The sequence below is a fragment of the Pseudonaja textilis genome, chromosome Z (genome assembly GCF_049901715.1).
Source record: "Pseudonaja textilis isolate UNSWEBS1 chromosome Z, rPseTex1.2, whole genome shotgun sequence".
NCBI lineage: Eukaryota > Metazoa > Chordata > Lepidosauria > Squamata > Elapidae > Pseudonaja > Pseudonaja textilis.
Window position 1 is genome coordinate 91,803,131 of NC_142008.1, and position 14,177 is coordinate 91,817,307.

General features: G+C 37.7%; 1 protein-coding gene across 7 annotated transcripts in view; it reads right to left on the bottom strand.

The window, feature by feature from the left end:
- The window catches only part of MED24 (mediator complex subunit 24), a 99,254-nt gene that overhangs the window by 33,755 nt on the left and 51,322 nt on the right, over positions 1–14,177 (bottom strand). For all 7 annotated transcript variants that reach the window (XM_087917837.1, XM_087917839.1, XM_087917838.1 and 4 more), the window contains exons 10-14: positions 12,683–12,730; positions 11,742–11,824; positions 3,506–3,592; positions 2,565–2,676; positions 744–886 (exon numbers count right to left, since the gene is read on the bottom strand). In XM_087917837.1, the coding sequence (XP_087773963.1) occupies positions 744–886; positions 2,565–2,676; positions 3,506–3,592; positions 11,742–11,824; positions 12,683–12,730 (473 nt within the window). The remainder of the gene's footprint in view (positions 1–743; positions 887–2,564; positions 2,677–3,505; positions 3,593–11,741; positions 11,825–12,682; positions 12,731–14,177) is intronic.

Consider the following 14,177-nt stretch of genomic DNA (forward strand, 5'->3'; position numbering starts at 1 on the left):
ACTGTTGTCTCATTGACTGGAAATCTAATTCAGCTTACTCTCTTAAGAGAGCTGATTATTTAAGGTTTTACATAAAGACTTGGATACATTCAATAATGTTGGCTTGGATACATTCAATAAAGGTCAGAACACCGTAACCTGTTCTAGCTGTTGTTAATTTAACTAGAATATCTTTATTTATAAATAGGATTTAGATAAAATTCTGATCACAGTGTAGGTCACAGGGTAATCTTTGAAGATGACACATAGCCCTATAGTTCTTTTGCTCACAACTGTATAGCTTCAAGTTAGGGCTTTAAGGCGTTGGCAGAAAAAAGCAAGAAGAAATCCCATTTTTGCAGTTTCCAAATATTCTGTACCATTGAATAACAATGGGGTTTTCAACTCTATGATTTGCAAGAGAAAAAATCCTTAGGTATACAATCTTAACTTTCTAACAAGTAAGCCAATTTTAGTTAAAATCCTCATTTAAAAAAACGGGGAGACAGAAAATTCTGTCTCCTTCCCATTCAGTAATGCTGCTGTTTTACTACTATGGTCCTTAGCTGCTCTCACGAATCATTTTTGAAAGTGCAATCCTGTGTCATAAAAAGGTTGCTGCCTGCTCCTTGTATCAATTTAGGCAACTTCATAGCCAGAAACAATCTCACTAAGTGATGATATTACACCACACTATTCAGTTTATCAAAGGATGGGGAATAACAGGCAACTCTGACTTTCAATAACTATTCATATATGCTCACTTGATGAATTTCCGAGCAAAGGATTTCAGCTTTCCTGTAGCTGCTGCAGCTGCCAATAATAAGTCCAAGCTCTTTCCTGAAAGCATATGGCCCAAGACTCCCAGTAGTCCTTCTGGGGATTTTGAGTGATCAGAATCCATTGTCTGGTATAAAAAGAAATAAAATAAAGATGGTGGATCTAGATGCATAAAACATAGGTATTTGATTAAAAGAAAAATCAGCTTCTAAATCTTTAATAAAATTACCTAGTTATGTGTAACCACACAGGAAGCAAGCACTGGAAAGTGGTATCCAGACCAGACTTTTTTTTCTTTAAAATATTGTAATCTGATATTGTTAATTCTGGGGACTAATTTTATCTTATCTTTGCCTACACTTGAAATATATGAATTTATTATCTTGTTTTTCTCCCCTTAAATTTAAATTTGATAGCCACATTTAGAGGCATTTGGCTAAAAGAATGTTTAAGTGTACATAATTTAATCTTGTATTTTATCATAAGTTATTCCTATACTTAGTTCTGAATTAAGTAAAGAGATATTAAGTGATACCCTGTTTCTCTAACAATACGGCCTCCCCCAATAGGACGTCCCAGCATGTTTTATAGGCATGAAATGAAATTAAGCCCCTCCCCCAAATTAAGGCCTATATTAAAACATGCGAAATGGTGGGGAGAATGGTGGGCGGGGCTTGCCATTAGGAAGTACTTTTGTTGCACACCCGGATATGGTGCTGCCTGCGTTGACCCTGATACGAAGTGCCCCACCAACGCCGAGGTCAACATCCAAGCCGTCCCCGCCCACCCGCCCGCCTGCCCGAAGATGCAAGGGGGGGAATTAAGTCACCCCTGAAAAGACAGCCTAGCCATTTTTTGGGGCTCAAAAAAAAAAAAAAGACCCGGACTTATTATATGAGAAACACGGTATATGCTGGGTAGACAGAATTATTAAAGTTTTCTCTAAAGTGGGAACAGAATTAGAACATAATTTGATTCTGCCTTCATTTATATCATCAGATTCAGGAATCTGAATTGTGTTCGTCTGAACTTCTCACGGTACTGAGCCATAATGTGCTGTAATTATAGTTAAATCCTATGGGAGAACCAAGCCGCTATGGCTTTTCTAACAAGTACTAATCCTATCTTGATATTATTATAAACGGACTATCCAGAATTATAAACTACAGTTTCAAATTGTCATATAATCTGCAGGTGAACTTTGCCAACTAAGTTTTAGCATGCTTATTGAATGGATAAAGTGAAGTTAAATCAATTGCTTCATTCCCAGAAATTGTTAAAATATTTGTGTTTAGAGCTAACTTTACACTTAATACACAACCTAAAGGAACTCTTAACTATCACTTTAGAAAATAATCATGGACTGAGCAATGTATTCCTCACATTAACTAAAACAAACAAACTTTTAATGTAAATTTAAATAATTTTATAAACCATCTAGTATTGTAAAATCATAATTAATCACTTTGTGGTGATATATACTAAACATCAATATAATCCTATTAGACAAAAACTGGTGACTTTTTTTCAGAGAAAAACAGCTTCCCAGGATAGCTGAAACAATTTCTGTAGCTGGAAAACTCTTTTTAGGTTCGGACTCTTTTTAGTCTATTAGACCTACTGTTAATCACAACAACAAATCACATAACAATCCAAAAATAACCCTTTAAAAATTGCATTAAGCTTCTTGAAATACAGCCAAAGAATTGCATGTCCTAGTTATGTTTACTAAGAAACATGCCTGTGTTGAAAATACTTTAATCCATGGAAAACATGCATAGGATCAGCACCAAAACAGGACCTACTTTTAAGATATTGGTCACAGTGGGCTCTGCTCGCAAGATAAGGCCTGGGTTGGGCTGAATGTTAGCATTTTCTGCAGATTTTAAACATGGTGCATGTTCTCGATCAGCAGCCCTGGTTGGGAAAGGAGGAAAGACATACAAGGCTTTATAAGCATGATGCATTTCACACTTCAATGTGTAAGTAAAACTCAACACACTTACTAGTCCATAGGAGTGCTATTCTAAATTTAATACCTTTGTGTTATTAAATTAAGTAAAACTAAGTAAACTAAGTAAAACTCAACATACTTGTTGGTCCATAGTAATGCTATTCTAAATTTAATACCTTTGTGCTTAGCCTTAAGCATGTTTCTACAGTTTTATTAAATGAAACACAAATCATATGACAGATTTAGAATGAGATTCTACACAGAAAGATATTTTATTTGAACTTAAGATGTGCATTTTCATATAATAAATGCCTTCATAGTCTCAAAAGCATGAAGGAAAATGCTACTGGATTAAAACAAAGCAATCTGTTTTCAAGACTTTTCCCCACAAAGAAGAAATATTCAAAAGAACAGATTGTTTTCAAACACTAATATTGCAGTGATTACATGGTCAAGAATATGAGAATACACTAATATTCTTTTATGCACATGCATAAGCAAAATTTCTCAGATAACTTATGTAAATGGCTGAAAATATTTCCTCTTGGGAATTAAAAAATTTGGGGAAAAGTAATTATTTTTGAAAGGCTGAGAAATGGCCCTGGGCTCTGGCAAATCAGACCCAAGCCTACTCTCCACTTCAACTCCAATTCATGATTGAAACTTAATAAAGGGTTAAGGTGAGGGCTAAGGAGACATAATATCTATATTTTTAATGGCCATTTTAATGTTGTCTTTTTACTTGAACTTGGCTCTTGCTGTTTTCATGAAAAGTTTTTCAAACAACCATACCTTTTTGCTATAAGATTATTCATGTTGACTTCAGAGAGCAGACCTTGCTTGCTACATTCCTGGAGGAGGAAGTTTGTGCAGTCACAGCTAGAACAACAGAAAAAAAAACCTGATGTACAAATTTCTGAAGGAACATGGCAAAAGGCAGATGTAAATATCATCTGACTTAACTGCCTCCTGTAATGGTCAATTTTGCACATTGTTCTGAATTTTCTTAAGAAAGTAGCTCAACTTGCTTTAAACAAGGTTATAAGAATGGGTAACTTCAACTGAGATTTAAAAGCCATTGGCAAACATTCCAGATTGTTGGTAAGACAACTATCCTTTTTCCAGTAACCTGTCTTTTGAGGAAAAAATGTGCTGGAAGGGAATTGAGAGAATAACAGCTCCACCCACGTTCAAATTCTAGCTTCATTCACTGCTTGCCTTAGGTTATCAGTAATTTATTTTGAAATGCAGAAAAAAACAGAAAATAAGCTGCCCACCCAAGTCTAAAGGATCAGGTTCACAGGTAAGGAATCCATTTTTATCTCTGAAGTTTTGAATAAGGCATATGTCTTTTTAATCAGATGAGGCTAATGCCACCACTGAAGTTTTAGTCCACCCTGGATGGTGACAGTCTGGTCACAGTTATCTACTTGCTACTAGCACCAATGAATACTTCATTATCTAAGGATCATCTTGTCCCCAAGTGGCCATCTCCCAACCCAGTCATGCCAACAGTTATCATCCTATCCCCAATCTCCCCTTCTGCTGGAAAGTTATTCATGAAATGATGCAGTGGCAGTTCCAGATGAAATGGGACGGTTAGTTGGTGTTGATTGTAACCCCTATCACTTGTCTCATTTCAGGATGTTGTCATTGCTTGAGGGAAGGCAGCCTGTCAGCTCCGGATCCATCTTGATCCAGATGTAGAGCTGCCTGTAGGGCGGAGGATCTGCATGCTGTGGGAATGGGAGAATCGTGAAAAGGGAGGATAGCCACAGCAACATTCTTTTGGCAAGCTCAAGGCCAAGTCACTGGAGCTTAGAGAGGAGTAACTAGACTAGACTCAGAACTGAGATGGATTGGAGAGTGTGACTTGAGGGTCATCAACAGGAACAGGATGTGAGTTTTAGTGTAGGGAGAGGAAAATGCAGGAATTCAGATTCGGGTTTTCCTCAGATGTGCCAACATGACTTCTCTAGTAAGTTCTTATTTGGATGGACTTTGTCTCTCACGGCTGAATCCGGGATAGAAAGTTTGGTTGGAACGCTGACATCCCTTCCAGTCAGGATTCAAACTTGGGCATGAGGCAGAAATTGCATTGGTTGCTCTTGTGGATAACTTGTAGCAAGCAATACATGGATGGGGAGAACATCCCTCTTGGTTCTACTAGACTTGTCAGAAAGTTTCTGATACCATCAATTCTGGAATCATTCCAGGTGAAGTGCAAAACTTAGGAGTCAGCAGTTGAACCACTGAGTAAGTGGTTCTACTTGGTGGACTGCCCAATCTACATGACATCATGGGGAGAATTATCTGTTGGCATTGAAGTATGAAGTATCAACAATACACTAATACTATCTTTCTGTATATTTCTGCTCTGGCCCAAGTAGGAAATTCAGGAGAAGTGCCTGGAAGTTGCTAAGGTTTGATATTTTGTAGAATGACTTTCTTAATATATCTGTAGAATATGAATTTCTGCCTTACCTGGCATTAAATACACTATATATTCATAAGCCTCTCACTCTGATATATAGGTTTGGACTCCAAACTTCCCTTAGATCAGTCCTTCCACCTACAATAGTCTAGTCCCTCTCTCCTTAGTTACTCCTCCCTCCAGAATACCGACCGAGAGGACATATTGTGATTGGTATTTAATGCCCAGTCACATAGCATTATGCATAGCTTGATGCTACAGAACACTACCCTAAGCATCACTCTGAGAGAGTCTGAATTGCAATACATTATAAAGTTTCTGTGGCATTTGTCTGCTCAGGTAAATGATGCAGCAACGTCACAATATATTACTTCAAAGACCATCTCAAAATGATTTCTCTAGAGAGCAGCTGGCCAGAGTGAGTGTGTACGCACTTCTCCTGGGGGAAAAGTTTGCAGAAGGGAACATCTGGAGGAGTAGCAAATCCTCCTCTGATCTCAGGCAGCTGTTGATATTCTGTCTTTTCTAAAATGTATAATGCACAATACTGCCTTTTCAGATGTTAAATAGCGGCACATAGTTCTACACATACCTACTATGCTATTATCTCATTAGCAACCGAAACAATTTTAGTCATTCTTGTTTGCCAATCACAATCCACAATGCTGGGATAAAAAATGTAGGGGTTTGGGGATACAACATAAAATATGCCCTTTTAAGGAATTATGGATACTATCTTTAAGAGATATTTGTAAAAGGCATTTATCTGAACGCAATTATTTCAGAGTATAATTAAAATTTTCAAGATTTGGGAAAATGCTGAAACCCAAACAAAAGATATAACTGTGTCACTTCAACCTTTACAATAGAGGAGATATGCCAAACAGACAAGAAATGGCCTTGGATTGAGAAAAGCAAACTTTGCATAACAAGAAATCTGCCAGGACAAGACAACCTCCCCAAATATAAAAATACAAAAACTAGGAGAAAGCTGTACTAAGCAAAAATATCTAGTTTTTTTTATTCCCTTAAAATTAACCACTTCAGGCAAATCAGCATAAAAAAGAAATAGGATATTGATAATATATTATGAATTAAATAATTTTTCAAAATTACAAAATTATTTTGCAAACTATTTCCAAGATTATTGTAAAGAGTTTACAGTTATTATTCAAAATGATATTGGCCAATAATTTCTTCCTCAAATCAAATCGTCTCCCTCCTTAGTTATTGAAGCTATTACCCTTTTTCCATTTTTTTTTACTTCTTTCCCCTCTGTAAAATAGAGTTCATCATATTTTGTAAAGATTTTAAAAGCACCCTACAAGCATTTCTGGTAAGAAGTCAGTAGCCTTCTGTTCCGGGCATCTTTCCTGTTTGTCCTTTTTTTATATAGTTTTGCAAACTTTTGTTATTGTTATGAATTCATTCGTCTGTTTCTCTTATCTATGGCCCTGCTCTCACATAGGCTTTTCACAGTGTGCCTCAACTACCTGAAAAGAAGTGGCAAATGATCACTAGTGGGATTCAGCTGGTTCACACCGGTTCAGCCAAACCGGTTAATTTTTTTGCATAGTTTGGTTGATCCCACCTCTGGCTGGCCTGCCCTGCACCACCCATCGGGGTTGCCATTCAGGGTGGGGAGGCTGCAGGGGTATGACTGGAAGCCACACTGATCAATTGGGATGCGGCTAATGGACTGGCCATAGAGCAGCTGCCCACCCCTGCAGCCCATTTTTGGCCTGGATGGCCTTCTGCAAAATCCTGCAGCAACTACAATTCCTTCGCTAACCTGCTTTCCAGCTCCATTTTCTGGCATTCAGGGCAACAAAAGAAGACCATGTAAAAAAAGTTCAGTCAGACCTTCCAACTTCGTGAGATCTTTCCCCTCTCCCCAGAAGTTAGAAGGTCTGACTGAAGATTTTTTAAACTTGTGGTCACATGGTCTTCTTTTGTTGCCCCGAATGCCAGAAAATGGAGCTGGAAAGCAGGTTAGTGAGGGAGTGGCAGTTGCTCTGGGGTGGGGTGGGAGTGAGGATTTTGCAATATGATGGTTCTGGGATGGGGTGGAAGTGAGGATTTTGCATTATCATTGCTCATAAGTAAGTAAGAACCAGTAAAAGAGGAATGGAAAAATCCCTATCTGTAGATCAACGTTTTTCAGTCTTGGCAAGTTTAAGATGGACAAACTTCATGCTGCCTTGGGAATTCTGGGAATTGAAGTTCATGCACCTTAAAGTTGCCAAAGTTGAGAAGCACAGATCAACACTAGAGTTTAGGATTTTCCATTCCTGTTTTATTTAGAGTTTGGTGCAATTAAATAAATCAGTTGTGGTTTCCTTAACAAATAGTGATTAAAGTGATACGAACCATTACTGGACTTTTTGTAAGAAACTGAAATTAAAATTTGATCTGGGCTTTGATGATTAGTTATGGGATTATGGAAATAATGTAGATAAATGTTAATCTTAGAGTAAGAGTTTAATATTTTTTTACTTATATCTGTATCAAAGAAAGTTGGAAGTCTTCCTTCTTTTCCTCTTTCTTTCTTACACTTTCACTCTTTTTCTTTCCTAAGCCTTTTCCTTTTTCAGATCTGTTTTTTATTAGTTTATCTCTTAGCTTTGTATTTTTTTGATGTATGAAGGATCAAATACTCAGCCATTATAATTCTACATTCCTTATTTACAGAAATCATATCAAAATTTAGAATAAAATCCACTGGGTGTCAGCTTTGGAAGCCATACTGAGATTCGATGCTTTCACACTGCCACAAACCTGAGAAAGTGGGAGGGGGGTGGATTCAATTGAGTAGCTCTAAGTAGACAAAATAAAATTCTTTTGTTAGTTCAAGGTCATTGAGTATGGCTCAGGAGGAAATAAGGATCTTACTTTTGGATGGATCATGACTGGGCGATGTGATGCGATGACGGCCAAGGGGGGATGGATTTGTAGTTTGGGAAATTGTATGAAGCCTGGAAACTTTCAGATTCGGGATCCCACAGATTTGCCAGTTTACTATCCTAATAAAGGTAGTTTTGAGATATGTTTGTCGCGGAGTTATTGATTGGAATGGAGGTTTGCTGGAACGCTGACACTGGGGGTCATCTTATATAAGGCAGGCTGTGAGTCCCTCTAACCAAAAAGTGTTTCTCGATAGAAGAGAATATTTGTAGCTCAGGGTTGAACTGTGGAATCCTTGGTGCTCTCTGAGCCTGATGGTTTTCTTGCAGATGTTTCACTACCAAATTAGGTAACATCATCAGTACTAAAAGGAAATGGAGTTTGCTCTTATTTTCATATGCTAGTGGCTTACCCTATCAGTGTTAATCAGTTGTTTCACAAACAGTGTTTTGATTGGTGCTGGGTCTCTACAGCCTTAGGCAAAGAAAGGCTATTCTGCATCCCACCCTCAAATTTTCTTTAAAATACAGAGTTTCCCAGCATTCCTTTAGAAATCATCAACATGCATTGAAATTAAAGGACAAGGAGAACTCAGAGTACTACTTAATCTGGAATATCTGGTATTAATGGTTAGACAGTAAAACAGGATAAAGAAAGGTCAAAAAAGGAAATAAAAATGGTATACTAGTATATAGGTAGGAAAAAGGAGAATTTGTAGAAAAGGAGGAACTGTTAGAAAAATGGAGACTTAATTAAATATCTATATTCGGATTCATAAATATCAATATAGAAATACATATAATGAACTAGTAAAAATGCGTACTCCATTTTCCCGCATGCTTACGGAATGTTAAAATGTAATACATAAGATTATAATTACTCCTGACATGTATGTATGTATGTATGTTATTCAACTTTGTTCGGGTATTTTCCCACGTCATTATAGTTGTGCATTTAAAGTTGTAGCAACGTTTCAGCAGAATCTCATCTGTCATCATCAGGCTTCTGAATTGTGTTCGTCTGTGAGTCAGGCTTTCACAGCCGTTTCTGTTTTAAATTTGGTGCTAGCCTACACTGTGCCAGAATGTTTTTTTCTTCATCCTGATTGGTTGGGAGTCTTGGTCTGTGTTTATTGGTCTTGGAGTTTGCTGTGTTCTGCTTGCAATATCTTCTGTCTGTTTTGTGGCTTTTTTTGTCTTGATTGGCTGGCAACATTGTGTTCCTATATTGGAGGCTTTTAGTGCGGCTTTGCTCCGAGTAAACAGACAGCTATCATTTATTAGGAAGCTAGGTTTCATCTGGGTGCCTGGTTGGGGTGTTTATTTATTTTCTGATGATTTCAAAGGTCTCTTTTATCGGGACTTGAGTGAATAGTGAAACCACGTCGAAACTTACAACCAGATCTTCTTGTTCCATGTGTAGATCTTTGATCATTTTCAAGAAGTGATATGAGTTTTGTACATGTGAAGCTGCTGCTTCAGCATGGGGCTGTAGCTGCTTTGCTAAGTGTTTAGCTAGGTTTTGTAGTGGTGCTCCTCTGGAGCTGACTATGGGTCTGAGAGCCTTCTTTGTGTATTTTTGGGAGGCCGTATAGTTTGGGGAATCTGGAAGATTTTTCTCTTGGGATGATCATCTGTTGGAAGCCTGCACTCACAAACAAAAAAAATCTCCACACCACAAGCCAGGCAAACACCTGGGCACAAACAGACTCCCCCTGATACCTCCAGCTCAAACATACCTCAACCAGGCACCCAGATGAAACCCAGCTTCCTAAAAAATGATAGCCGTTTGTTTACTCGGAGCCAAGCCACAATAAAAGCCTCCAATATAGGAAACACAATGTTGCCAGTCAATCAAGACAAAAAATGCTACAAAACAGACAGAAGATATTAGAAACACCAATGAAGCAGAACACAGCAAACTCCAAGATCAATAAACACAGACTAAGACTCCCAACCAATCAGGATGAAGAAAAAAACATTCTGGCACAGCAATAGGCTGCCCCAAATTTAAAACTGAAACAACTGTGGGGGCCTGACTCACAGACAGACACAACAGAGAAGCCTGAAGATGGCAGATGAGATTCTGCCGAAACGTTGCTACAACTTTAAAAGCACAACTAAAATGATGTGGGAAAATACCCAAACAAAGCTGAATAACATACATACATACATACACACACACACACACACACACACACACACATGTATATGTTTTCTTAAGTTTTTGTGGGTACTTACATGTATGGTATTTCAGCTTTGTTCGGGTATTTTCTCACATCATTACAGTTGTGCTTTTAAAGTTTTAACGTTTCGGCAGAATCTCATCTGCCATCATTTGGCTTCTGTATTGTGCTCCTTAATCTTGCATTTTTTCCTATCTGGCTACCTCTTTTCTCAGTAAAGTAATGGGTATTCGCTTATTCTTAAAAACTAAAGCCCAGGTGAATGTATGGCCAATATTTTGCCGGTCAGATTTGCCATATTCCTGGTAGCACTGGAGACTTATAGTCATAGAAACCGAAATTCTAATTACAGGTAGTTCTTGAGTTACGAATGTACTGGAGCCTACCCATTCCATTTGTACCTCAAGGATTCATGGGAGTGAATCTCGTGCCTTGAATGAGATAACTCCCTGCTTTCGCCCACGCATTCGCTAATTTAATGCATTGGTGAATGTGTGGTTTCTTAAGTGCACATGAAGTATTTCAGGGTAGGGAAGGCCATGGGGGGGTGGGGGGTGGGTAATGATGGAACAGGCCAAGGCCTCCCCAACCCACTAAGAAACATCATGCTTCCCACTCCCTGCCACATCTCTAACCTTGCAAAGATCTGTCTGATCTCTGTTTCAGGTTTTTTCCCTTTGAAGGAAAGTCAGTGGAAGATCCTGGACATGAAAAGTGTTTGAGGCATCTGTCTCTTACTTCTTCCCGCCTCCCCTAACTTTTTTCCACCATCAGGACACTTTTCACCCAGATGGAGACCTGACAGAAACTGGAAGTTTCATCTGTGTGCAAATGGGGCCTTTGAAAATGGAGGGATTTGCTCCATTTTCAAAAGCCTCATAGACACCCGTGGGGTGTTTCAAAACAGAGCAAATTCCTGTTTTCAAAGGCCCCATTTGCACACAGATGAAGCTTCCAGTCTCTGTCAGGTCTCTGTCTGGGCAAAAAGTGTCCCAGTGGTGACAGAAAGCAGTTGGAGGGAGGAGCAAGAGACAAGCAGCACAAAAACATTTCGCGCTGAGAATGGAAGTTTCTGGGGTCCATGATCTCGCGAGAGTTCAGGCACCCAGTCTCTGCAAAAGAGAATGGGTGTCTGAACCCACATATAACAGGATCCAGGAACTTCCATCAACTCTCCTCTCCCTCAAAAACAAAGAAAGCACGGCAAAGAGGAAACAGATCTTATAAGGTAAGTGAGTCTGGCGCAGCAGGATGGGAGAGAGAAGCAGTTGTGGGGGGAGGAGATGGGAGGAATAGCGTGAATGTTGCAGACCTCTGCAGACGTCTGTAAGGGCGAACAATTGTTGTGGTGCTGCAACATTTGTAATTTTGGGACTTGCTCATAAACACTAGGGGCGCTTATCTCGTAACTTTGAATGGGCGCTAAATGAACACTCATAACCCGGGGATTAACTGTAGAAAATTCTACATCTTCTATGTGTGATGTTACCACGAAAGGAACATACTTGCAGCGTTGATCAGCTTTATCCAGGAGAGGTGTCAGCTTCAGTAGGAATTCAAAGGCACAATTCACATCTTCTGTGAAATCCTGCAACAGCACAACAGTACAGTATCTTTTCCCTTAGATCTTTAAAAATCTACAAGTTGAGCACTGGTAACTCTACCCCTAATTTGTTATAAATTTAAGCTGAGACAGCGCATATCAATAATACCGTTGAATATTTTAGAGTAACTGGAATGTTTAATGAGTTTAAAAAATAATTATTTCCCATTTGATACTCTGATAAACTTTTTCTGTTTCTGTTTGCAGTGTGCAGAATGAAATTTTATAAAGTGGTTGCTTCTTTTCCCCTACCTTTGTATGTGGTAAACTGTTATCTATATTTTATGCAATTATCTTGGATTAAAAAATGATAGCTGCTTTGGGAAAGACACTCTTTAATTTTTTCCAGCTTTCAATGGAAATTAATTATGAAGGGTAGGGTGGGTTTGTGTGGGTTTCGAGGAGGAAGAGAAGCAGAAGTAGCAGCCAATTGTAATGATTTCCAATTTCAAAAGGGAAGATCTTAAGAAGTCAAATAAAAGCTGTTAATGAGTATTTGATTTTCTTTTAATTTTCTTAAAAAGTTCACCATAAGACCTCCTAAAATAAAAATAAACATAAAGATTCAAATCCCAAGTCAGTCACAAACTCACTGTTAAGTTTCTTTTTTGTTCTAATAATCAAACTGATAATCAAAACTATACTGCTCATTAATATAGGGACTTTACTCTTCACAGTCACTGACATGGGCACTTTCACATCTTACATGATCATCACTAGCTTAATGAATAATTTTCATTATGGTCGATTTGTTTCTGTTACCCATAATTTAAAAAAGCAAATATAGGAAACAAAACAGAACATTAAAATAATGCTCAAATGTCACTCTGGTATATTTTTTACCTTTTCTCCTAGAGAATACTTTTTCAGTTTCACCAAAACTTGTGGTATCTAAAAAGAAAAAAGAATAAAATTAACCACTTAGGAATTTTGTTCTCAGTCTTTTCTCCTATGTCCTCCTAACAATACAAATATCTTTATGTCCATCTGACATTGTTTCTTCCATATAAATCTATTCCCATTCCTCCTATAAACATTGGTTCATTTTTCAAGATTCTCCTCCAAGCAATTGTATTTAAAATTGCAATTAAAAAGATAAAAATTAAAATAAACTAGAAAGAATAAAAAATAGAAAGTACAGAAAGCAAAAATAGTAAGCAAAATAAAAGACAAAGAAAAAATAATATAGTAAGGAATTTCATAATTTCTCTCAGGATAAATCACTTTTGGATATTGTTTGTTAACTGCTATTGATAACAGTATTAGGAAACCCTCAGTCGACAGATTTTATCGCACTGGGTGAATTTCCTTCAATACTCAGAAAAAGAAGTTTTAAATACAAGTTTAAAGACTTACTAAATATTTTAGAGTAAAGAGTGAAAGAGTGATTAGAACTTTGATTCTGGAAAGTTACAACTGGACTAAAGATCCAAATGGATTTGAAATAAGATTTTGGAATTAATTGGAATAATCCTTCCTTTGGGAAAATGCTCATTATCCATTGCATCACCAGTGGGTCAAAAAACGATTGAGGGGATGCTGAGCACAGAAAAAAACAAGTAACGTTTTCAATATGCAAGCAATGCAAACAACGTTGTTAGCCATCCAGGAAATAATGCTAAAAATGCAGGAAACAATGACGAAAACTCATACAGAACTGAAGACAGAGATGGGAGGGATGAAGGGAGATATCCACAAACTGGATGAAAAAACAGGTACAACCCAGCAGTCAATAGAAAAGATTGAGAAAAAATAAATATAGAAGTCAAAGCAGAACAATCGGAAAAGAAGCTGGAAGTGATGGATGGGAATGTAATGATGAAGAATAAAGTTCTGGTGGTCTCGATAATACATCTAGAAATGGAACGCGCTGCGTTCTATTTGAGATTCCACAACATACCAGAAACTAAAGATGAAGACCTAGGAGCTATAATGTCACAATTGATAGCAGAAGCATTGCAGAGTGATTGGCAAGAAAATTGTAAATGAACTTGATGAGGTCTATAGAATTCATATGAATTACGCGAGGACTACCGAGAGAGATGCATATAAGGTTTGCAAGAAAGAATGTGAAACATATCATATACAAGATTACAAAAGATGAGCCGATGACATATAGAGATAAAGAAATTGTGACCTTGAAACAGATCCCGAGGCAAGTGAGGGAACTAAGGAAGGATTATAGATTCCTAGCAGCATTTCTGAATAAACAAAATATCTGGTTCAGATGGTTGGTCCCGGAAGGAATGCAGGTTACTTGGCAAGAAAAAAGAATTAGAATTGACAGTATTGATAAGGCGCAAGCATTATATGAGCAGATGATGGGATCAGAAGAAGA